The sequence below is a fragment of the Dermacentor variabilis genome, chromosome 5 (genome assembly GCF_050947875.1).
Source record: "Dermacentor variabilis isolate Ectoservices chromosome 5, ASM5094787v1, whole genome shotgun sequence".
Lineage (NCBI taxonomy): Eukaryota > Metazoa > Arthropoda > Arachnida > Ixodida > Ixodidae > Dermacentor > Dermacentor variabilis.
In genome coordinates, this window is record NC_134572.1 from 45,597,491 (window position 1) to 45,621,876 (window position 24,386).

At 46.0% G+C, this 24,386-nt stretch overlaps 1 protein-coding gene across 7 annotated transcripts in view; it reads left to right on the forward strand.

Annotated features, from left to right (window-relative positions):
- Positions 1-24,386, forward strand: part of mnb (minibrain) — a 128,176-nt gene that overhangs the window by 95,486 nt on the left and 8,304 nt on the right. For all 7 annotated transcript variants that reach the window (XM_075692320.1, XM_075692322.1, XM_075692319.1 and 4 more), the window contains 6 exons: positions 15,199-15,413; positions 16,698-16,886; positions 17,803-17,968; positions 19,246-19,679; positions 22,917-23,057; positions 23,629-23,781. In XM_075692320.1, the coding sequence (XP_075548435.1) occupies positions 15,199-15,413; positions 16,698-16,886; positions 17,803-17,968; positions 19,246-19,679; positions 22,917-23,057; positions 23,629-23,781 (1,298 nt within the window). The remainder of the gene's footprint in view (positions 1-15,198; positions 15,414-16,697; positions 16,887-17,802; positions 17,969-19,245; positions 19,680-22,916; positions 23,058-23,628; positions 23,782-24,386) is intronic.

Consider the following 24,386-nt stretch of genomic DNA (forward strand, 5'->3'; position numbering starts at 1 on the left):
CCACAACTCTTAAGAGGGCTGCAGTATGTAAAAATAAAAACAAATAAAATGAATACGGTGCACGCATGGCATGGTCCCGGGAACGAAAAAGTACTCCAGCAACCGTTACTGCAGATGTACTAGTCCGAACACCTCTTGATTACACAAGCCAAGTGTCGCGTTTGTACGGTGAATGATTCCCATTTTGGGAACTTCAGTGTTAATGAATTACCATGACGGGAGGCGGGGGAGGGAGGGGGGCAAATGAAGATGTCAAACGCGAAGGAGACCCTCCTTTCACGTTGGTTCACACTTCACAAGAGCAATCGTTTGTGTTACCTCAGCAAGAGCATTCGGAATATTGCATCTTTTTTTCTATCGCTTCGTTCCATACTTCTCCACAATGCACGACGTACATAATTTAGCTAACGTGCTAGGTACAACATAATCGGGCTGTCGTCATTCACTCGTGATGATGCCGCCCGCGGTGTTTTGCCATCGTCGTCATACAGCTGTCGTGCGTGCATGTGTTGTCATACCAACGCATAGTTGTCACGCCGTCGTCGTACCATCTGCATCATTTAAGAACCGTCATCACATCGACGTTATTCTTTCTTTGTCATTCCATCTTCGTCGGTATCTGTACTTGCACTTACAAAGTTGAAGGAAAAAAACCAGTCACAAAACACAAAGGACAAGAGGAGAGGTTCACAACACAACACCACATTGCACTTACAAGACTTCAGTTCAAGTTTGCGAACAGCGCAATTGTAATGCTGGGAGGATGCACCCTTTTCTCAGCGCCATTCGCTGCGTTTCCTAATGTGGAATTTCCCATTAAATATAACTATATGCCTTTGTACCAGTGATGGTATTTGGTCTTATTAGACAGTTTTAGCAGAGCGTTTGCTTGCGCTCCGCTCCGCACACGTTTCACGCGCACCGGTGGCTGCATAGAATGCATTGATTTCGCTTATCTAACAAGCGCGTCTCCCAGAGACGTCACTGACGTGCTCTAAGCTTGGCGGTAAAACGATTACGAAAGCAACTACACGATCCCTGACGCACCGCTAAATCAGGTTTCTAGCGGAACGTGGTCAGCGTCCCCCGTTCCGCTGCCGCTGTGTGTGCTGTGCGCACGCGCGTCAGAGTTCCCGGTAGCGTTTTGCTGAGCGGCTGCGTGCCAATTGTTCTGATAGGCCGGTCTGAGCGGAGCTGACCGTAAACGCTCTGCTAAAACTCTCTATTGCTTCGAAAATTAAACCCACATTTATCTATCTGTATCTGGAGATCCAAGTTATTTTTCTGTCTTTTCTGGCTAATATTTTATTGACGCGTGAGCTTACAAGTATTTACACGAACGCGGTGGTATACTCTGTGATTTATTACCCAATACGCTGCTTTTACATGCAGTGCACGTCATGCATAGTCGGCTGGCGACGTATAAATACTGACAGCAAGAAATACTCAAAACGTGTATACATATAGCGACAAGGATCCACAAGGGTGTGTGTGTATACGACGAGCTAACTGTGGTGTACGAGGCATTGTACGCTTGGTGTGTAGCTACCTCATGCATGCCTAACCGTGCATTAACCTTTGAGAAACATTGCCATGAGCCAGTGCTGGGAAACGACCCTAAATTCTGCCGCGGCCATTACCATATGGATCGCCTGCGAACTTCGGTGCGATGAAACCTAATGTTCGCATAATAAGTTAGCCCTACGTACTTCGGTGATTTCTTTAAATTTTATTTTTACCGACAGCGCTTTACGGCGTTCTTTGGGCTTCACGCCCGGACCCGCCGCAGTGGCTTTGGCGTTGCGCTGTTGAGCACGATGTCGCGGGTTCGATCCCGACCGCATTCCGATGGAGGCGGAATGAAAAAAAAAAAAAAAAAAAAACGCTCGTGTACCGCTGCTTTCGGTGCATGTTAAAGAACCCCATGCATATCGTCAAAATTGATCCGGAGCCCTCGACTAAACCATCCCACGTGCGATGTGCAATTAGGGACGTTCGTCCCCGCAATTTATTTGACTTCACGCCGCTGTTATGCGCCGTATAACGTTTGATATATATGTGGTTAACCGCCGCCGCCGCATCTGTCCCCGCTTGCCGACCGAGTAGTTAAAATTAGGCCTTACCGTGCCGGCCCTCCCCACGGAAACCTAGTTCGGCTTGCGTTTGTTTCGCGTCTCGCTTCCTGCGTCCTCTCGTTGCCGCTGTGTTAAAAATAATGAGTGACCGACCCCTTGTTCCATGCGCTTCGCCCCCCCCCCCTTCCCTCCTTTTCTTGTTTCCCTAAACATACGCATACAAACACGCACTCTATGTTTTTCACAGAGGCGCCGCAGCTTGCGGGTTGGCAACGTTTCGGGTTACAGGTATGACGGGACCACATATATTCACAGAAATAAGTTATTGCGCGTTAGAACATATTCGTGACAGCAGATTTGGCCAGCAAGTCGTGATCTTGAACGTATATTACTGTACATAGCGAAGGCGGCCGCAGATAATGGCAAGTAAAACTCAGAACGAAAACTTTTTGAACTCAGCCCTTGACCTGCGAACAGAGAGCTGCTCGTGCAGCAAGCTTTGTTTGCATGCGTTGAACAAAGTAGGTTATATTGTTGGAGGGGTGAGGGGGGGGGGCGATTGAATTTTCCTGTACGCCCGCGCGTACCATGGTATTAGGCTACCGAAATGAAAGAGAATAAAGAAAATACGACCCAGAAACTTTGTATTTTGGTGCGATTAAGATGCCGCAACATGCGACTCGTCCTCTCGTGGTTCCGGTCATCCTTTTTATTTTTATATTATGTTTTTTTTTTTCGCTTTCCTGATCGGCGCTTTCTCGGATTGCGCAGCGTTGCTTCATTGAAAGCAAGCGCCGTTCAAACCACTTACCGTCGTCGCAAATGTGCGCGCCCGCCTTAGTAGGTAAATACAGGTACTTCTGCTGACTGTTTTGTTTTCTCTCTTTCTTGCTTGCCCCCTTCCTCCTTCTCTTCCCTTTTCTATGTCGCTATCTTTGTCTCTTCTTTTTTTTTTTCCCTGTGTGAAACCGGTATATATATATATATATATATATATATATATATATATATATATATATATATATATATATATATATATAACGTGGCCGATCGCGGTGTCCTTTTGCGCGTCTCTCGTCAATCATGGTGTTGTCACCGGAGAGGTCTGCAACAAGAAACGACGCCGGAGGCACGATCTCGATGCATTGGCTGCGTATACGGAACTCGGTGACACGCACATGCTTGACCCATGCCCGGTCATGGCGTCGCGTTGTTCTTATGCCCTTTACCGTGTTACGAGCTCTTCTTGTCAGTGGTTCTTTTCTGCCGCCCGGCGCTACAGTGCATGATGTCCCATCGCGAAAGCAGCGAGGTCATCGAGACTGCGCATCCGGGTATTTTCTTTTTTTTTTCTCTGAACTGTCGCGTTCGCATGCGAGTGCCGAGTGGCAGAGCACGCTTCGATATTTTGCCAAGGCGAACTCGAGGCTGTGCACGACCGATTAAGTTATCACCTTCGTGTTCGTTCGATACATAGCAGTCGTGTCCCGCCTGTTTGTACGCAGCGGCGGTAACAGAATAAATCCGGACAGACATTTTCCTCCCTGTCTCTAAACTGTCTAAACTATATACAGCGAAGCTGCATATAGTTTATACTCTCCGGTTGCACGTCGTCCATGACCGTCCGTCTATACGCGTCGCGTCGACACGCAAAAAGTGTCCGTCTCCAGTTTCTCACGAATGCTATGTAGCTCTCGGTCTAATGCAGACATCTTAGAAAAAAAAATAATCATACTGGAATTGGCCGCTAAGACGACTCTATCATTACGCCGAGTTTCATTTACTTGTCATAATTAGTTAGTTCAGTGAACTTGTAAATGTTACAGAATTCCCGTCTGCTGTCAATATGCATGACCGTCTACGGAGGGGCTATACGGTTGCAAAAAACGGCTGTAACGTTTGTTTTATCGAAACGGTGCCGAAACAGATTACAATTAGCCGCATGAGACGACTCTAACATTACGCCGAGCTTCATCTACTTTTCACAATTACGTAGTTCACAGTGAAGTTGTAAATATTGCGGAATTCCCGTCTGCCATGCGGCGGTACTTGCACACGTCACTATACTTCAAGAAAGAATAAATCACTCCACAGTCAAAAGATTTATTCGTTGTCTGTGTCCTTTAACAACAACAACAACAACAACAATAATAATAATAATAATAATAATAATACCTATATATACATAGATGCGTCGATTGAGGATAAAACACACCACAGCTTCGCTGCTCGTCCTTCTTACAGAGTGACGATTTTTTTTTCTCCTTCAAGTTGAGCGCAACAATGTTTACAGTCGCAGATATTCCAAGGACGCTCTGCTTTCTCTTAGCCGTTCTCACGCCTTGGCGATCTCATTTCAGGAGACCCTTCGTTTCCTGCTGATAACGTTTACCCGTAGAGCAGGCCGCGGAAGGCGCACATAATGTGAGCGATACTTGAGGCAAGCGAGTGGCGATAGAAAAGAATGCAGCGTTTCGTGGGGCTATGGTATGAACCACGGCCGGAGAGTAGGAACAAGCTGCAGGGAACGGCCGTAGCCAGGCGAGAATGTGTAGCCTATAAATCAACATCGCGCCTAACTAGCGTTTTTTCTTTTTCTGCCCCGTTTGAGGCACTTCGGTTTGAGCCCACCCCACTTGCACAACCTCGTTCTTCAGGAGAGGATGTAGCGAAATGTGTGCAGAGGACCATGTCCGCTACCAGCCCTTGCATGCAGCGGACCTTCGAAAACAGCGTTAGGAAACGGAGCGCAGGTATATTGAGCCCAGAAGACTCAGAACAGTGAAGCATACGGCGCTGTTCCGTCCGCGTCTTCTGGGCTCACCCGCCGTGGTTGCTTAGTGGCTGGCTATGATGTTGGGCTGCTAAGCACGAGGTCGAGGGATCGAATCCCGGCCACGGCGGCCGCATTTCGATGGGGGGGTGAAATGCGAAAACAACCGTGTGCGTAGATTTAGGTGCACGTTAAAGAACCACAGGTGGTCCAAATTTCCGGAGTCCCAACGGCGTGCCTCATAATCATATCGTGGTTCTGGCACGTAAAACCACATATGTTTTCTTTTCTTTTTTTTCTGGGCTCTAAATAGGCGCGCTCCTATAGTTAACTATGTATATAGTTGTGCGCCGCACTGCCCCTTCTCCCTAGGCCGACGTACACTCCACATCTGAGATCTAAATGGCATGGCCGGACAGATTTGGAACACTGAGACTTGCCCGACGTTCAGCACGATGTCAAACGCCAATAGGTGAACGAGAAAAGCGAAGGTGTTTGCAATAGTTTGCTCCCGGATCAGTTGCCCTTGCAGGGTCCGCAGCCGCTCCGGTGGCCGCGCTGCCGTCGCTTGGTCTGGCCGCCCTGTCAAGTCCGCGGTCCAATTGGCGAGGGTGGACGTGCGAGCGAGAGCAGCCGCGCGTTGCGACATTTCGGTGCGACCTATACAGTACCCCACGGAGGTCAGAATCTGGACTCCTTCCATTGTGACGTCATATCGTAGGCCGCATTTATGCGACGTTAAACCAATGAAACAATCAGTCGATCTGTCACCTGCGGGGTGCGCGCGTGAGCCCAAGCAGATTACGAGGACGCGGTGACGGTGAAAGGGAGAGTTCTGGGGAAGGGGTGAGCCCGGGGCGCGCGCGGGGTTCCCAGACGGGCCGGCGATCGATGTCCTGCCGCGAGGCACGCCTCCTCCCCCCTCCTCCTCTCGTCGGGCCGCCGCCGCCGCCGCCGGGCCGCCGCTGTCTGCCGCAGCTGCGAGCGTGGCGCAGTGCGGGGGCGTCGAACGCGCCCGGGTTCGGCTGGACGTGAGGCACTTAAACCCGCACCCCCCTTCGCCTTCTGGCTCGCCCGGGGGGAACTCGAGGCGCCGACGCGCTTTCCCGAATGTGTGTGGACAAAACGCGCGGTCACATCGGTGTGACGCAAGGTCACGCGCCGCCAGAGTTCATTGTCGCGATTCTCGTCGCTCGACAGGCCAAATGTACGGGGAGAAGCCAACAGATTTTTACCACCAATAATTTATTTAAACGGGGCGAAAAGACGCTCATTCGTTGCGAACGGAAATCGACTCTCCCGACTAGCCGCATATTGCAGCTTTTACGTTGCGCTTTTGTGAACGTGGCACGACCTAAAGCTCCTGCGTGACACAGACGTCATGATAGGAACTCGCGAGCAAGTACTGTGTGTTGCTACTACAATCGTTCTACAGGTTATATAAGAGGGTACTGACCTCTGGGTCGGTGTGGCACGTGACATGTCGGAGCTCGGTGTAGTGGTCCAGATTTGAGCTAGACCGTGCCGCTGGACCAGGTAGACGCTCGAGCCGAGCACGAGCGTTCGATGTAGTCGCTTTCGCCCGTTGGCGCTGTTGACGAACCCCTTAAGACTGTAGGCACGCCACATCCTCGCTGCTGATGTCGATGTCCTTAATGTTCGCATGGCATAGAGTTTTCTGGTCCATGGTACATGTGTTCATAATGGCGTCCCGCCATCTCCCAGCCCACGTCAGCCTTCCAAGCACTTGTTGAATGTTTCTCGGCGCCACGCTCCTGCGGTTGTTTCGTTCCCTCTTTACGCCGGATCAGCTAGCGCGCGCTTCATCCTCTTCCACATCGACCTCTGCTCGTGACAGTGGCGCTGCCTTCAGGTTTATGGACGCTTCAGGGCCACGCAGTGTTCATATGGCGATGATGACCCGAAGGTAGTGACACGTATACCCTTGAGGATATTGGCCAGGAGTCCGGCCGGACTTCAGAGAGGTATTAGAGGTACGAATTTAGAAGTACGTAACTGTGGTGAATGAGTTGAGTGAACGGCAAGTAGAACAGAAATCTTTTTATCCTACCGGGTCGGGCGCATGCCGGCGAACTTCTGCATCTGCTTGTATACGCGACGGCGCAGTTTTTTTTTTTTTTTTTCGAAGAGGCACTAGAGATGAATATGAAGTTATCTTGCGTTACTAAATTGTTATTGTAATACAATATGAGAACGGCAACACCCATCTAAGAGGAGGAGGAGGCTTGGTAGCTCAGAAAAAAAGCAAAAGCGAAACGGCGGATTGAGGCACCGGCCTGAAGTTTCTCCACCCTCTAGCAGTGACGTCATGAATTTCGAAAGGGTCTGCTCGCGCCTATCTATTTGTTCATCGATAAAGGAGGGCTGCATTGTATTCCAAGGGAACCAATAAGTCTGGCTTGCAAATTTGGAGTACTTTTCATGTGCCAAAATGGCCCAAATGTGAGGAAGTAACACTGAAATCCGTGATATGTCTGACTGATATGTCACGATAAATTCAGGAATTGCAAGTTGTGCCTTGGAGTGAATCAAAATGCAACTTTGGAATAATACTGTTGCAGGTCCAAATTATTTAGAGTTGCTCTTTATAGTGTTCCTTGCGACTGTTACTCTCTGTCGCGTCATTGCCTGTTAGTGTGGCACGTCTCCTCGCTTACGTCAATCGCGCAGCTGCCAATCTATGCGACGGGCCTGTTTTTGTTCTCAAGCGAAGCGACACACTCCCCTGAGAGAGGCGAGTAATCGGAACTGTTGCGAGGAAATACTAAAACATTGGTGAGGGCGGTACGTCACTTAACGTCGCCCTCCGTAGCGTCGTTTTGAAGTGTATTTTTAATAGGAAAGAACTCCCAGGTCTAAGGAGATGGACTTTTTGTTTGTATGCATGCTGAGAAAGCCGCAACGGCTTTCTCAGCATGCATAGCTGTTCAAAGCGCGATAGCGGGGGGTCGTGGACATCACCCATTACCAACAACACATGGTTCGAAATCGGCTGTATACTGTTGCGTCGCTTTCCCTACTTTGCTTGTTACCGCCTTTCGCCGGTGAAAAAGAAAGCTGGGTTTTAGCCGCCGTCGCGGCTCCTGCGATAGTGCGGCGCGTCTTCTCGATAGAATTCAAGTGAGTCTGGTGGCCTCTGACGTCGCTGCGGTTGCCGGCTGTGCTCGAGTTTGCCTGCATTTCTGCTTCTGCATTTTCTTTTTAAATCATTCACCCATACTCCAGTATTGCGAGTTCTAAATTGTTTATAATAATATTCGCAAGGGAACAAATAAAAAAATGTACTCGCAGATGTATGCCAATGTGAAAACTATAGCAGCAAGACATCTAGGCTGAAGAACGAGTTTCCGTAACAGCTTCGCTGTAACAAAAAACGCTTGCAAAACTTACTGCTTCTTGTTCAGTTCCCCGCAGTGGGTAAGATCCATCGTTTCTAAATATATATATAAAAAAGAGAAAGCAATACGAATACTGCCGCGTCGAGTCATTTACCCTCCCTCCGAAAGGAAAGGGAAACGCCGTCGTCGAGAGCGCGTGCGACCGCCTGGGCCTCCGATTGCGCAGGGCGAAAACGGGGGAGGCGCGAGAGTCGCAGCCCGCGGTCGCGCCGCCGCCGCGATGGGCCCGTTGCGGACGGACCTGAGCTCACCACGGCGAGCGCTGTTGTGCGAGCCAGTGCCATCAGCAGCAGCGCGCACTGGTCCGCCGGGGCCCACGCCTGGCCATGCGGCGCCAGGACAGCGGGACTCTCTCTTTGTCCACGCTGGCCGACGGGGTCGCCGAGGGCGTCCATGACATCGTCGCGTCGACTGGTCGCCTGATCCTAGGTGCGACCCTGAGGCCCGTTTATATAGCCCACTGTGTAGCGGCCACGATATATATATACATATATATATATGTATTATGTCTTCGCCAGACCCGAAATACAGCTTAGGGACATGATCGCTTTTCGAAATCAGTTGCTATTACCGACTGGTATGCTATGAGCATGAAAAGTTTAAGTTTTGTTTGTATGTATGTTTGTTTGGACCACGGTTAGGTGCTGAAAGCATCATCCCCATGTGCACGGGCGACGTATATGCTGTCTCCTCGTACGGTGAACACCGGTTTTCTTGCCATAACACATCTGTAATTGATGGAACATATTTGATGGATTGCCACGTTGGTGTTGCATCCCGAGTTCTCGTCACATTTCGTGGTATGCGAAACTCGCTTCACAGTTACTCTTCGTCGTCTGTGACGACACAACACCATGCAGATACAATTAGTCTGTTTTTCTGGAATTGTGACGGCAATGAATGTGACTAAAACAGCTTTATGTATACAGATCAGCATACATCTGTCTTTGTATGCGAGTGAATAACTTACGTAATCGTTTCGGAGTTAATATTGAAGAAGGTTGAATGCAATATGCGATATAATGTGCAAGCTATGGGGTCTCGGGAGGATATGGCGAGTGACGAGACAGGGCAAGCTCAGTGACCGCAGGATCGGCGCTGTCTTTGTCTTCAAATTGTTACGACCGATGGTTCTTCCCGTATGAGCATCGGTCTTCCTCGTCATTTCAACAAGCGGTTCATCCTGGACTTGGCGATCTTGCCACGGTTTGTCTGTGCGACTCCCTTACGTCGTTTCTCTCCTGCAGCTTCATCATTCACTGCCTCACCACTTTGAGGTTGCGTACTACGCAAACTGACTGCCATCACTGTTGAACCTCGACTGTAGCGATTGAACGCCTGTGAGTCGATGATCGGTGCGGGACGTATCGAATACCGTCCGTAACCCGTCGCGGTGATTGGAAGAATGAAAATAAACCGGTGTTCCAGTTATACCAGAAAAGGAAACTGTTCAGTCGATCTTGCTTTGCGGATTCGCAGACACTGGTTCCTCTTTTCTTCCGAAAGTATTTCCTGCTTGTGTTTTTTTTTTCTTTTTTCTGAACGCTTCAGCTGATGAGTGCTGAATCTGTCGCTTTCATCAATGTGTCGCCGTCTCTGCCGTGCTGTATCGACCATGAACCACTACCGGGCAGCTGAAAAATGGCACCGCAAGCGCACTGCATGACATAATTCACGCTGCTGCCGTGCGCCGCTTCAACTCCCGTGTTTCTGTTGAGCTGCCATTGAGGAATTCTAAAGCGAAAGCCTTACTAACCTCGTCGAGCAGAGTTTCGCCTTCGCCGCGAATTTGACCTTCATTTGACCGCAGCTGCGCCGTAGCCTTGGCAACGCATCACGTGACTCGCCATGCCGAGCTCCGGCGCGTGCGCTAGCCGCGGCCTCACCACGTGACTCGCCGCGCGCCTGGTCGGCGGAAACGTGGATGTAGGGGCTTTAGCTAAGATATGGTAGCCACCATAGCTAAGAGGAGCGCCACGCCCGCCTAGTCAGTGCGAGCTGGGTCATGGATGAAAGCTAGTCCGGGCCGTCTTTGGGCGTTGCGCGGAAGGGGTAGGCTTCGAGCCGTCGTCGCCAAGCGGCGTCTGACCACCCCGCGGATATCGCCCGGCGAGCTGCTTCACTGGAGAGGGTCCGGAACGCAACAATCGTCGCACCGTCGAGATCAATTTAGCGACCGCGTTCGCGCACTGTTCGTTTGTGATTCGACGCTGCGCATGTTCGCGGCGTCTCCAACGTCTCTTTGCATGTCTAGCACTAGCGCTTTCCCTGTGGCACAACAGGCGTCGCACCGTCGAACGATGCGTGTCTACCCAAGCCTAATCACAGTCATGTCTAGCCACCGACGTAGGCACAGCCGTCACACTTGGCTTAACGATGATTGTATACCTTAAGTATAATAATTACAGATAAGTCAAAGGTTAACCAAGTGAAACCAAGACTTAACTAGGCTAAACCAAGTTTTCGCTTTGCATAGCCAGGGTTAATTAGCTGAGCTAAGCCGCAACTAATCTTTTCGCTTAAGCCAAATACATCGTCGCAGATCATGCGGGACGGCGGCCCTGTCTGCGGTCTTAGCCGACGCGAACTTCTGGGCAAATTCGCTGTATGGCTAGGGACAGCTATAAGGGACACTGTAATGTTGCCGTTCATAATAAGAACGTTTTGTGAAAGTACGTCAGAAGCAGTGCGCCCTATCAGGTTCTGATGGTCAAAGATTTACTTCAGGCAACGTGCGCATTTCATTTGTTTGCTTAATAGCTAGACGAATAAAAAAAAAATGTTTTGCTAAAGGTCGAACCAGTTTTAGAGGAAAAGTAGCTTCACTGGATTGTCAAAAAAGGCTGTACGTGCAGGACGCGGCTCATCCAGCAGCACTCCCTACTGTAAACATTCGAGGAGGAGATGAACGGTACGTTGGACGTATTCGTCGAAGAGCGGAGACCGGGCTCATTACGGTGCCGACGTCAAACAACGTTCCACGTATTTAACGTGAACACTAAGATGCTGACAGTGAGGCCAAATTAGAGGCCGAAGCGGGAACGAGACGCCGGAGGGTTTCCCGTAACTTCAGCGAAAGACGCCAGCACCTGGAGAAGCTTTATCTTCTCGCGAGCTTGGGCCATGGACCTCGCCCCAGTCGTCAGTGAAACACTGGGTCTGGTATGCTTGCTTCCCAAGCTCACCCTCGCCAGGTTCAGCTTGGGGGGCGGCGCGTATGCTTTGTATCAACTTTCTCCTCCTCGGAGGCTGTGTGTCGTGCCGATATTCCGGTTGATTGAGATTGATCCTCATTGTATGGCGTGTGCTCTCCCATAACGATAGTCTGCTCTGACATGTAGCTTGTAGCTGCATGCTACGTGTACTGCGCTCGATGCTCCTGTCAGTAAGAGTATCTTATGCCTTTTCCTGTAAATAAGTTTGCCCCCCCCCCCCCCGACATTCACCGTCTGGATAAAACCCCTCCTCTAATGCTCCTACCTGCCAATCACCAAGTTGGCACTCATCACCAAATTGGCAACTCTCAGCGTGAAAGTTCGGACGACGGCATGGGCCCGCTTAGCCTCCGGGTGACGTCTCGGTAGCGTAGGCCGCTACAATCCCGAATCCTACAACGGCCACTCTCGATGCGTCTGCGGCGCGGTTGGCAACAACTGTTTGCCGTTTGCGTGCCTCCTGCTGTATTCGGCGTCTTGTGGCACCGCAAGGGTTGACGTTCGCACCGACCCGCCGACGTCTGCGGAGGAAAAACAAAAAACAAAAATCAAGCAGCGCAGTGTGCTAAGCGGAAGTGTTCCCTCTTCCCACCACGAACTGTGTGGGGCCGCCGCGATGTATTACAGCGATGCCAGCTGGCGAGCGGTGAACTTTGATGGCCGGTGACGAAACGCCGGCGGCAGAGCCTAACCCCTTCCTCCTCTCCCTTTTCTATTTCCCCAACTCTTTTGTTTGCCCTTTAGTAGTGTGTCGCTAGCCCCTCCCTACCACCTCTTCTTTCTTGACCTCCCCCTCTCTCTCTTTCTCCTGTCGGGCCGTCGTCTGGTTGGCTCGTCTGGTTGGCGCGCTTTAAAATTAGGCGGTGCTCGGTAATAAGCCTCCGCATCTCGGCCTTTTCCAGCTTTTCCTCACGGTGTCGCAGTTCCGCTGAGGCGCGCTGCTTGCTTGTCAGAAACAACCGCAGAAAATTGCCGCTAAGGTCGACCGTTTTCGCCCGCTAAGCGTAATTAGGAGCGTGTTTCAGCTGTCGCTAATGGTTGCCGAGGGCGTGTCTTAGTGACGCGTAATTAAGGTGGTCATCTGCGCCCTCGTTGGTTGATGAAGATAAAAGCAGGCAAGGGCGCGTGTAGTGTTCAGTAAATCCACAAACTCTTTACGAGTGGCGATGCTTAGCTCTGAAAAGAGTGAAGAATGAGCACGGGGTCACCTATAGAAACGTAGGTGAAAATGTTCTACTGATTTGACTGTCCAAGTATCGTAATTGTAAATAGTTGAAATCAGAAATTATTACCAAAAAAAGGGGGCTATTTGAAATAGGAACCATAAGCCATATATGATAGACAAAATTCAGCATTACAAAACAAGTTTCCACCTGGTCTGCTATTTTCATCTTGACAATAATCACTACGTTAAAGTACGAGGTTTTTATTATTAATTTTCTCAAGGTCCGATCGACCGTGAGAGGAGAACCACAGTGAAAATCTGATGCTGTTGTGTGCACATGTGTTGCACAGTGTCTCCAATATGCCCGCCGATTGCGTGAGGTCGCAGTTGTCAATTCTGAGTGTGCATGCAGTGAGCGCGTAAACATGCCTCGAACAAAAGAGTCTGCCACGAAGTGTGAAGTGTGTGCTATCATTTGATTGCTGTATTCTGAGGGGTATAATGCAATTGAAATTAATCGACAAATGAATAATCTGTGCGCTACAACTTTCACGAGTGACAGCAAAGTGCAGCAGTGGTGCACGAACTTTCAAGCAGGAGGCGCAGATGTTCATGATGCAGGCGGGCAGGGAAGGAAGCGAGTTTTAATCTATTATCTTGATCTATGATCTATGAAAATTATTGGTTCACATTTCATTTTGAGTGATTCGTTTTCCGAAATTTCATGGTCAGCTCACTGAGAATGAGTGAGAAACTGAGTGAGTACCGCAATCTGTGTGCAAGGTGGGTTCCCAAGATGCTGACCTACCATCACAAAACGCAGCAGATGGGCGCAGCCTTAATGTTTCTCCAGCGCTACCATTATGAGAAACATTTATTTTTAAGAAAGTCTCTACAGGGGACAAGACATGATTAGGCTTCGAAACTGAAGGAACAAAAGAGCAATACAAACAGTGGATGCATCCTGATTCCCTTACAGGGAATCAGGTTGCATTCAGGCTACAGAAAAAAATGCATGGTATCATTGGTGGATTGTTGTCAAAGGGGCTTGCTACTGTAGATAAGTCAGCATAAGAGGAGGCATTACCTAGGTGTTCCTAAGTTCACCAGCTTAAATTGAAGCACGAACGGGAAATAATTGATCAGGATGCCTGATATGCATAATTACATAGAAATGCAACCTGTAATCACTCTGTAACCAGTTTCTAAGCATGGACTAGTCCCAAATGTGTTTTGGAGTCTGAATCAAGCCACGGTTTCAAATGCAGGTGAACCTGCAAAGCGAACAACACGTCGGAGTAGTTTTGGATTTGTTCATGTTCAGATTTCTGCTTATAGTATGTAAAAGAGACTAGTCCCCCTCTCCCTCCTGGTGTCCACTGCACTGAATTTAATTATGATTGTTGAATGTAAGAGCTTAATTTTAGTGACTGTTGCATGGAGATCCTGTATTCAGGCCACCAAATTTTGTTCCACGAAATGATTACTGAAATTTGGGAAGTTCATGAGAAAAAAAAAGTGAGGCATGATGTTTGCAACTCATTACTTCAGGAATAAGAAACAACACTTCTGTAAACTGCAGTAATTTGTATAGTATGGTCCACTGTTAACTGGAAGTAGGCAGTTAGTATTCGGTCATCAATAACTGCCGAGATGTGGCATCAAGGCCCATTGACAAATATTTTAACATGATTATGTATGTCAGATTGATTATACCAGCCACTTATTTCTGATAAAGTAGAAGAAATGTTTTTTTTTTTAAATTGTTTTTAGTGTTTCTTTAGTATTCTATGTAACTGTGGAATGTGCTGTATAAAGTTTACAAGACTGACCTACAGACCGTTCTTAAATGTACCACTAACTTATGGGTTTACGTATTTGTGATAACCAATGGTGCAGTCGCAAAGCTGCCAGGCATACTGGTGCAGTGCAGGAAAAAAAGCTTTGTGCTTCAATTCTAATTTTCTTTATTTACCAATTTTCAACAATGTCTGTAATATAAATTTAATAAAATTGAGTGAGTGGTGTACAGCATATCAGTTTTGTCTCCTTTGAATGTCCTAATTGGTGTTTTTCACAGTAATGTGATGCATGTTTTGTAATTGACTTTTTTATTTCCTCAGTGTTGCAGAGCCATGAATGTTATGCTTCATATCTTAAAGAAGGTCTCCTGTTTTATACGCTATGTCAAAATCGCTTCACACTATCCCAAGTGAAATGATTACTGCACCATGAATTACGTAGAAAAAATAGAAAAAAGATCCAAAGGATAAAATTTGCTTGTAAGAACTAATTCCAGAATTCTTCCCTCTTTCTCATCTTCTTGTACGTTTTCTTTTTTTCTTTTTTCATTTGTCACCTTGTTTGTGCTGTTGCTAAATTGAGGCTATGATATTGTGGGTCACACGTGCTGGGGCATCAACAACATTTTGTGGGTCCCAGCCTGCTAATCAGCACAGACTTTGCATTCACACTGGGACGTATACCATGTTGCCTTGCTTACAGTGGCTGTCCACTACTATAAAGGAACTTGCTTGTGGTGTGTTTGCAGGCGAGCAGCAGCAGCAGCAAGGGGGAATGGTGACCGGTGCAGGTGCCGGAGCAAAAGGAGGCAATGCCACGTATGGCCGGCTCGTGACGCAGGACCTGCTGGCAGCCATGGCCACGGACCCGCAGCACCTGCCCTTCAAGTTCAGGGACCCCAGCCAGGCACCCTTGCGAAAGCTGAGCGTTGACCTCATCAAAACTTACAAGCACATCAACGAGGTAGGTCCCCCAGCCTTTTGGTCTCCTTTGGTCATTCTTCTTATGGGTTTGTGAATACTCGAAACTTTCAAATAACAAATCAAATAATGTCTTATTCAATTCAGTCTTTGAATCATATTGTCACTATTTGTAGATATTAATATTTTTCAAATAGTTTTGAATATTTCAAAACATCAACTATGCGCAGTCAAGCATAAAATTGTTGCAAAAGTATGATAAATTTCACCCCCACAGGCATAGTATAGGCATAGAATGTGAAAACTTGCATAGTGGAGCAAGCTACATCACTCAGGGAGCGAGACGCAAAACAGTCCGGTGCTATTGTAGTGGTCTGGACCATTAGTAGTCCAAACTTTAGCACTCTGGTGCATCTGGCACTGTTAGATTCATACTCGATTTCGTCTTAAAAATTACTCTTTGTACACCCCCAGTTTTCTTTTTTTTCCCACTGGAAGGATCGAAAGATCACGAATAATGTTGGAGCACAATTGCCAAATAAAATGCTCTAGTCTAGACCTTTTGCTTTCACACTTTTTTTACCAACTGCTTTCAGTTAGTGTCATAATCACGGACAGCCATGTTGCATTTTTGTAGTTGCACACCGGTCATCAACTGCATGGTCGTAAAAAACATAGTACACCTGACAGCGCATTTCCAGTTGCTCTCTAAGCTACAGCATGCATATTTTTGCTTTATGATACCATGATAACTTCCTTTATGCACCATGATAACTTCCTTTTTTTGAAAGCATTGTGTATGATTTCTGCACATTCTGTATGCTGTTGATTGTACTAAACCCTGCAGCTTTAGAGATCAGAGCCATCTTGTACAAAGACTTCTAGCTTACTATTAGTTTCTATCTGTCCACTCACTCATCATTAGTAATTACGTATGAATCTTGCTAAAGAAAGGGACATAATAAAAATTTTAGTGTTTTACACATTCTGAGCATTCTGTACTAGTAGAAATAGCCGAAGTATTACTTTTGTTTTTACTAACTACCATTATTGTAGCAATAAGAATGCAGCATTAAGCCCACATACAAGAAAAATCGCACCTGAGAGAAGGACGCTTGTTGCTAGCTTGTTGCAACTAACTGAGGCTCAAGTCTCGCGAGTGTGTTGTGTAATGTAGCCATGCAGCAGCAAGGAGTACTTTTTTTTTTAAATGAGAGTTGCTATTTAGTACTTCATGTACAGCTGGCTATCTTTCTTGAGACTGTCCAGTTTGCCTTTTATTCTAAAGTATGCTTCCTTTTGGTTGTTTGTTCTTGTATGAACACAGGTCTACTATGCCAAGAAGAAGCGGCGTGCACAGCAAACCCAGGGAGATGACCAAAGCCACAAGAAAGAGCGCAAGCTGTATAATGAGGGCTTCGATGATGATAACCACGACTACATCATCCGCAATGGGGAGCGATTCTTGGACCGCTACGAGATCGATTCCCTCATTGGCAAGGGCTCCTTTGGTCAGGTGAGTAGTCAGCTACACCTATGCCTTTTTTTTTATCTCGTCCTTATGCTTTACAATAAAAGCACAGACAGTGAACATCGTGGATGTTGGCATATGATATTCATGTTGATAGTAGACTGCCTTAAGTGGCCTGTAAATAACAGCACTTTCAAAAGATAGGAGGCATAATGAGAGCAGGATTTTAACTGTCTTTATTAAATATTTATGAAGTACGTAGAGTCATGGATAAAGCAGTGCACTAATGCACTGCGAACGAAGCCCACATGTTAACATGTATCTTTTATTTGGTGTTTTTTATAGTAGAAAATGTAGTGCTCACACAGCACCTTTTTTTCTTGTAATATGAAAGGCTTTCAAATTTGTTTCTTGCTTTGATTTTTGTTTTCCTTTACTTTTGTTTGCCAGAAAATAGGAGCACAAAAGTGTGCACTATGTTGTGGAAGAATTTTGAAAAGTCTTTTTCTGCAATGTTCTGTAAAAATCTTGTATCAATAAATAAAAAAATGTAGTTACCACTGGCTCAACCATTTCATGTCTCTAGTGAAGTATAGAATATGACTATATACATTTAATCAAGTGGCAAATGTTGGCCCATGGCTCAAGTAAGGCTGACAGCATTTTCAATTCCATCCCTAAGAAACTTCGGAATTATTTCTGGCGCTTAGATACAAGTAGTTAGTGTTCTTATTTTATCTAAGTTTTGCTGAACTGCCTACAATATGCGCACATATATGCCATCCAAGCACTGCCTTGTTTTTTACATGTAAGACATGCATAAAGCTGGCATGCAAAGTTGTATCAGCAAGAACACAATGCATGGGGTGTCAAAGTTTAAATGGTTTGTTGAACAGGCTGTGGTCTCTAGCTTAAGTACGTTCCTTCGATTACAGAGTTTAAGATGATGATCACTTTGCAGGTGGTGAAGGCATATGACCGAGAGGAACAGTGTTTTGTGGCCATCAAAATCATCAAGAACAAGAAACCGTTCCTAAACCAAGCTCAAATAGAGGTGAAACTGTTAGAGATGATGAATAACCATGAGAGCAACGGCACCTGCTGTCATCTGGGCAAGGATAAAATAGGTGGGTTTCTTTTTGGCCTGTTGGTTTTTGTCACGTATGACAGTGGGTAGTGGTGGTTTATGAGCACGAACCTACCTCGTCATTGTTGAGTGGTAACTCTGTACCCACTTGTGTAGTCTGACATTATCCAATATGTGAATGGTAACTTTCTTCTCAGCTTAGGACATCATTTAATCACATCAGTGCCTGGTGGTAGATGTTGTTGTTTTCAAACATGTAGCTATTTCTGGCCCCCTGAATTTTCTTCATCTGCTGAGCCTTATATCTAGGGTAGAAGCTCATATCAGCACAATTTTCTGTTGCTGCTTATATATATGATGAGAAATGGCTGCTGAGGATGCAAAGCTATATATTATTATTCATATAAAATCAATTATACTTAATAGTTTACATATAGTTTCTATGGTGCTTGTATATAGTATATAGTTTCATTCATATAATGTACTTGAATCATGTGTAATCAAACCAAACCAAGTTGCTACCGTAGTACCAACTCTGTGGATATCTGTCATGCATCCCAAGTAATCAGCTGTCCTTTTCTCCTTTCTTCCTTTTTGTAAAGTTTTGTAGAATGCACAGTGCAAAACTCCCTTATAAGTGCAAAATGTTGTTTCTTCAATCTGGTTGGAGGAGATAGCCTGTAACCTATGCAAATGCCCAAGGTACTTCCATGTGTTCCTAGTTCATTCCATTGGCTATTTATACCACAGTTTCACAATTTTGCTTTGCCCGTATGCAGTTAAAATATTTGTGTTATTAGCTCTATGTTCTGGCTTCCTGCAGCTTTCTGTAAAAAGATAATTCTGTGTACGTTGGGTATGACAGGCAAAGATAGCCCCATGTGGCCAGCCTTACACTTGTTACACCTTACACCTTACACTTGTTCATCCAACTTTTAATCCGCAGTGTGTTTCCATTTGTTGGCCCCCATCTTGAATGTGGTTTCTCGTATGTTTAAAAAGCATTCAGGACACCCTTTTGGTTTCATTTTTGCACAAAGCAAACTCAATAAGCCTATAGAAAGCTGTGTCATGATAGAAAGCTGTGTCGTTACGATGATGTGCTGAAGCCTCGGCTTTCAATGCAAAAGCGAATGCTGCCTTCCAAACGTTTTGTTCATTTGAAGAAGAATGCTTTAAATGGAAACATGCGAGTGCTTGCATAAAATTGAGCAACCTAGCCACATGTGTTGTGCGAGTGATTAAATGTATGTTTATTTTTTCACTCTCCCCCTACTCGCCTGCCCTCTGGTGCCCGGTTGTCGTTCGGAATCGCAGTGAAGTTAAAGGGACACTTCATGTGGCGCAACCATCTCTGCCTGGTGTTTGAGCTGCTCTCGTACAACCTGTACGACCTTCTGCGCAACACCAACTTTAGCGGTGTGTCACTGAACTTGACCCGCAAGTTTGCCCAGCAGATGTGCACAGCACTGGTGTTTCTGTCCAGTCCAGACCTGAGCATCATCCACTGTGACCTCAAGCCTGAGAACATTTTGTTGTGCAACCCCAAACGGAGCGCCATCAAAATAGTGGACTTTGGCAGCTCGTGCCAGCTCGGGCAGCGCATCTACCAGTACATCCAGAGTCGGTTCTACCGGTCACCCGAGGTGCTCCTCGGTATACCGTACGACATGGCCATTGACATGTGGAGTCTAGGCTGCATCCTGGTAGAAATGCACACGGGCGAGCCGCTCTTCAGTGGGGCCAATGAGGTCAGTTGTCTTGCGATCTCTCCCCCTTTATAGCGCTGATTCATTTTGTCTTTGGAACTATGCATGTAGGTTGCAGATTGCGTGTTCAATTGTTTATAGATTTGTGAACTCTTAGGAGGCACACCTAATACAACCTAGTAAAATGTAAGTTTTTCTTGCAAAATGTTCTTTTTTTCCATCCTTGTTGGTGTGGTGATATAATATTATGAACAGCGCAAAGACCGAATAAAAGATTAGGGCAGTGCCTGTGTCGTCTGTTTCCCTAATTTGCTGTCCAATTTTTGCATTATTTGCCATATTATGGCAGTATTTCTTCTTAAAAGGAAAAATATGACATATGATGCCCAATGCAGTTATCAATTGGAATACAAATGCTGGAGTACAGTCTCCTGGAACAGTCAAATTTGGGCTGCTATGATTTATCGAATACTGTTGGTGTTTCCACTAAAAGAGACCAACTCTGTATGTAAACTACTTTCCTGAAATTAAGCCCATATAATCATCATTTTATCATCACGTCACCTGAATTGGCTATATTGAAAACCATGAGGGCTTAAAGCTGGTATCTTGTAACCATTGCGCGTGGTGGTACTTCATCAACTTGCCTTTTCAGTGCCACAAACCTGTAAACCATTGGACTACTGGCAGATTAGTTGAAAAGAACTTGTGATGTAGCAAGCGAGAGTAGGTCAAACACACTGATTTGTATGTTTAAGAGTACTGTCAACTTGCGCTAAAACAAGGTCGTTGCAAGACAAGGCAAAGAAGGTAAAGTAACCATGTAAAGAACGAAGGCGAGACTTAACCAACAACGCGAAAGTTTCTGAATTTTTCAGTGCTACATCGTATCATGATCAGCCCATTTCAGTTCAGGCTGCCTCATTTTTTTTTTTTGTAGTTTTCGAAGTGGGGAACATTAGGAGTTTGCTTCATGCACAGGTGGCACACCTGGCAGCTAGTAGTTGTGAAATGGTAGTGCTGTGCGAAAATATTATGTTTTTGGAACCCCTACATGTAACAGTTTCAGAGATGTAGTGTACTTCTTATTGCTACATAGAGGATCGTCACGCTGAAAAAAAATAAGGAATGTTGTAATTTTCTTTGCTAGTGGTTCGTTAAAAGAACAAAATTTGCATTATTGTGCTGTTGCCATACTGTTGGTGGTGTCAACACTCCTTGATACTCCATTAGCATTGGCAGCAATGCAGGCTATGAGAGAGATCATTCTCTCTGTATTTGCCCAGCAATATCTCTGGTGATTTATTGCACATCATTTGTGAGGCTGCACCGGCCGGCATAACGTAAAGCTATTACAATCTATTTTTATTCCAAATCAGCCATTAGCCCTCCGTTCTGCGTCAGAATGGCTTGGGCTCTGCCCATTTGGTCGCGGCACCTGCCCATATGGCCTGGACTTAAACCACACTGACCTATCACGGAGAGCTAATGGCCGACTTACAATAAAGACATATTGGAATAGTTTTAGGTTATGCCGACCTACCAATGTGTCCTTGTTTAGGTGCACTTAATGTGCCGGAACACGTACAGTGCGACCCACTGTTAAAAGGATATGCATGAGTGTAGAACACTTGCGAATTTTTGCCCCTTGCAACAGTTGGCTTTGCAGCCAGTGACGACTTTCTGGTCGGTGGCGCTAGCACCTTTCTGCACACCTGTAAGCAGTGCATTGACATAACTTCAGCCATACTTGCGGCTGGAGTGCCAGCAGTGTTATAACTGCACATCAGTGTTCCCTTTAATAGCACCGTACTTATGCCCATTTCTGTTCTGTGCACACACGGTTGCTTCAGATCATGTCTCTGTGTGGTGGAAGTGCTGTTGCCTGACAGCCTACTGGTGCTTCTGCTACTGTTTGCAGACAGCACAAATAATGACACCAGCAGAATAAATAAATAGCATGTCTGCAGGCTAGCCTGCAACATTTGTGAATAATTTATTTGGCAAGAAACTGTTAAGTGATAACTACAGTCTAACCTTAATATAACAAGCATGGATATAACGAATTATCAGATGTAATGTACAGAAAAAAAAACTCACCATTATTAGCATTAACAAATAATATGCTCATAACCTATATTGATTACAAAGAAGGTAAACTTGTGTCATATGCAACTCCTATATATTTAGGCACAGCTGTACTGTTGGTGCTGAAAAAACAAGGATGCCACAAAACAGCAAAGACAGCCGACTAAGTTCAAATGCATACGTTATTCTAGTGGTAAAGTGGGGGGACAGCATCCAAGGGTCAAAGAAACAAGTTAACATGCTGGTAATGGTGGCACTTGTCTACTGGAGTTGATGGACTCTTCCTACTTTTGGCTCTGCGTGCACCGAACAGTGGCTTGTAATTTTTGCCAAACGTCAAGATGTCAAAGACCTTATTTTACAATATTACAAATATGGTCCTAGTTGGTGCTATAGGTGTATGCTCTTACAAAACACGATTGCACGCAATGTATTTTTAGGTATTGGATGTTTTTGCATGTGTATGCACACACTGCAGCTCACCTAAGAACAGGCCATTAAGACATCATTACCCAGAAAAAGATACATCGCTGCGGAAAATGTGCAAGGGAATCGCATGGGCTTTTCTCAGGCATCTGCAGGAAAAAGTGTCAGAAATTGACAATTTTCACACAAGAAAAATTTCTCTGCGCTGTATGAAACATCACTGAAACATTGCCAGATTGTACTACCTGTACTACCCATAGTCCTAGGTACTACCCGTACTACCCGTAGTCATTTGGGCATACTATTACAGGCTAGAACTTTGAAAGCACAGATTCCACTTTCCGATAACATTTGATGCAAGCTGTACAAGAAATTCAGTTCAGTTAAAGAGCATCTGCATGAATATCAGTTCATCTCTCCAGCCCTGTCAGAGAACTTGTAATAGTGGCTAGCCAACATGCTTCATGCATTAGTTGGCATCATAAATTAAGTCTACACTGTATAACAAACATAGCTATAAAGAATCACCAGATACAACAAAGTAAATGCACAATCGTTGCCAATGTCAACTTGTAAGGAATACATGCTTATAATTAATACAGGCTGTAATTAAGCCATTTTTGCGTTGCATGCAACTTCATAACAACACGGCTCAACTGTTTTCCGCTGCATTTCTGAAGCAAGTATGCCTGTTCTGTAGATGGGGCTAGTGCCTGGCTAAGTACTTCCAACTTAGTGCACCCCTTGCCATCACCATTTGTGCAGGTGGACCAGATGAACAAAATAGTGGAGGTGCTTGGGCTTCCCCCTAAGTCGCTGTTGGACAAGGCCCACAAGGCACGCAAGTACTTTGAGAAGCTTCCTGATGGCAGCTTCGTGCTCAAGAAGACCAAGGATGGCAAGAAGGTACGCTATTGGTCCCACTTTTTACATTTAGCTCCTACATTTGTCTTTTTGAAACATCCAACCACTGGCTAAGTTTTTGCATACTTTTCAGGGAAGAGCCTTTTATTACATTAATGAGGACACTAAATCAGATTAGATTCTTTCAAAACTTCATCTTTGTTAATGTTATAGTAAAATGCTTGCTACTAAAAGTAAAAGTGGAGGGTAGAACTTTCTTTCTTGAATTTCAAGTCCAAGATCAATGCTGGATCATCAGTGTGACATAGATTGAAAGGACTAGTGTCCATTTAAGGTGCATTGCACTATTTCTTCTATCACCTTTAATGACTACCGCCACCTTCACCACATTACCTAATTATTGGCCATCATATGTAGAAAAGGCTTTTGTGAAGGGGTTAATATCACATAAGCTTTATTTGTGCCATTCTTTGTGCCATTCAGCTAAACAGAGTAAAGGAAAGCTCCAGGGTTAATTATGAGGAATTCTGTACGACCACTTTAAATTGTGCAAAGTCCTGCCCGGTTCTGATCTGTTTCCTCCTGCTGTGAAACTTTTTCCTCCCCTAAATAGTACCGTGCCCCCGGTACGCGGCGACTGCACGAGGTGCTTGGCGTGGAGACGGGAGGTCCTGGTGGCCGGCGGTTGGCTGAGCCAGGTCACTCTGTTGCTGACTACCTCAAGTTCCGTGACCTGGTGCTTCGCATGCTCGACTATGACCCTAAAGTAAGCTAACAAGGGTAAAGGCGGCGTGATACAATATGGTCAATGAGGACACGGAATGAAAGACACTTTCCACTGTGCTGTGCCTCTCAAATCATTCTTTTTGTGGAATAGGGTGGGCGGGGGGTGCACTTCTTAACGTCATAATATAGTAGCCAATGTCATTGTTAAAACCATGGTGTCAAACCACTGTCCAGCTGGACTCTGTGAACAGCAGTGTCGCAAGACTCGTGTAACGTTTTGTCTCCTTGTGCATTAATATGTGGTGCAATGTGGCAGTCATCAGTGTGGTAGCTCAGGGGCTATAGCATTCTGCCAGTGAGCAACGAGGTTGTAGATTCAGCTGTTGGCTGCTGCCGCCGTATTCTGATGGGTGCAGAATGCATCAACATTCGTGTACTTAGGTTTAGATGAGGTTAAAGAACCTCAGGTTCTTCAAATTAACCCAGAATATCCCACTGCAGCATCCCTTATAGCCCGAGACTTGTTTTGGGGACATGATTTGATTCAATGTTGACGTGGCCTGGCACAGAGGTTCATAAGTGCTGTGTTGTGCCAAATGTTCGATTATTTTTTGGGTGTAATTCTTGAGCGCGTCTGCTGGAAAC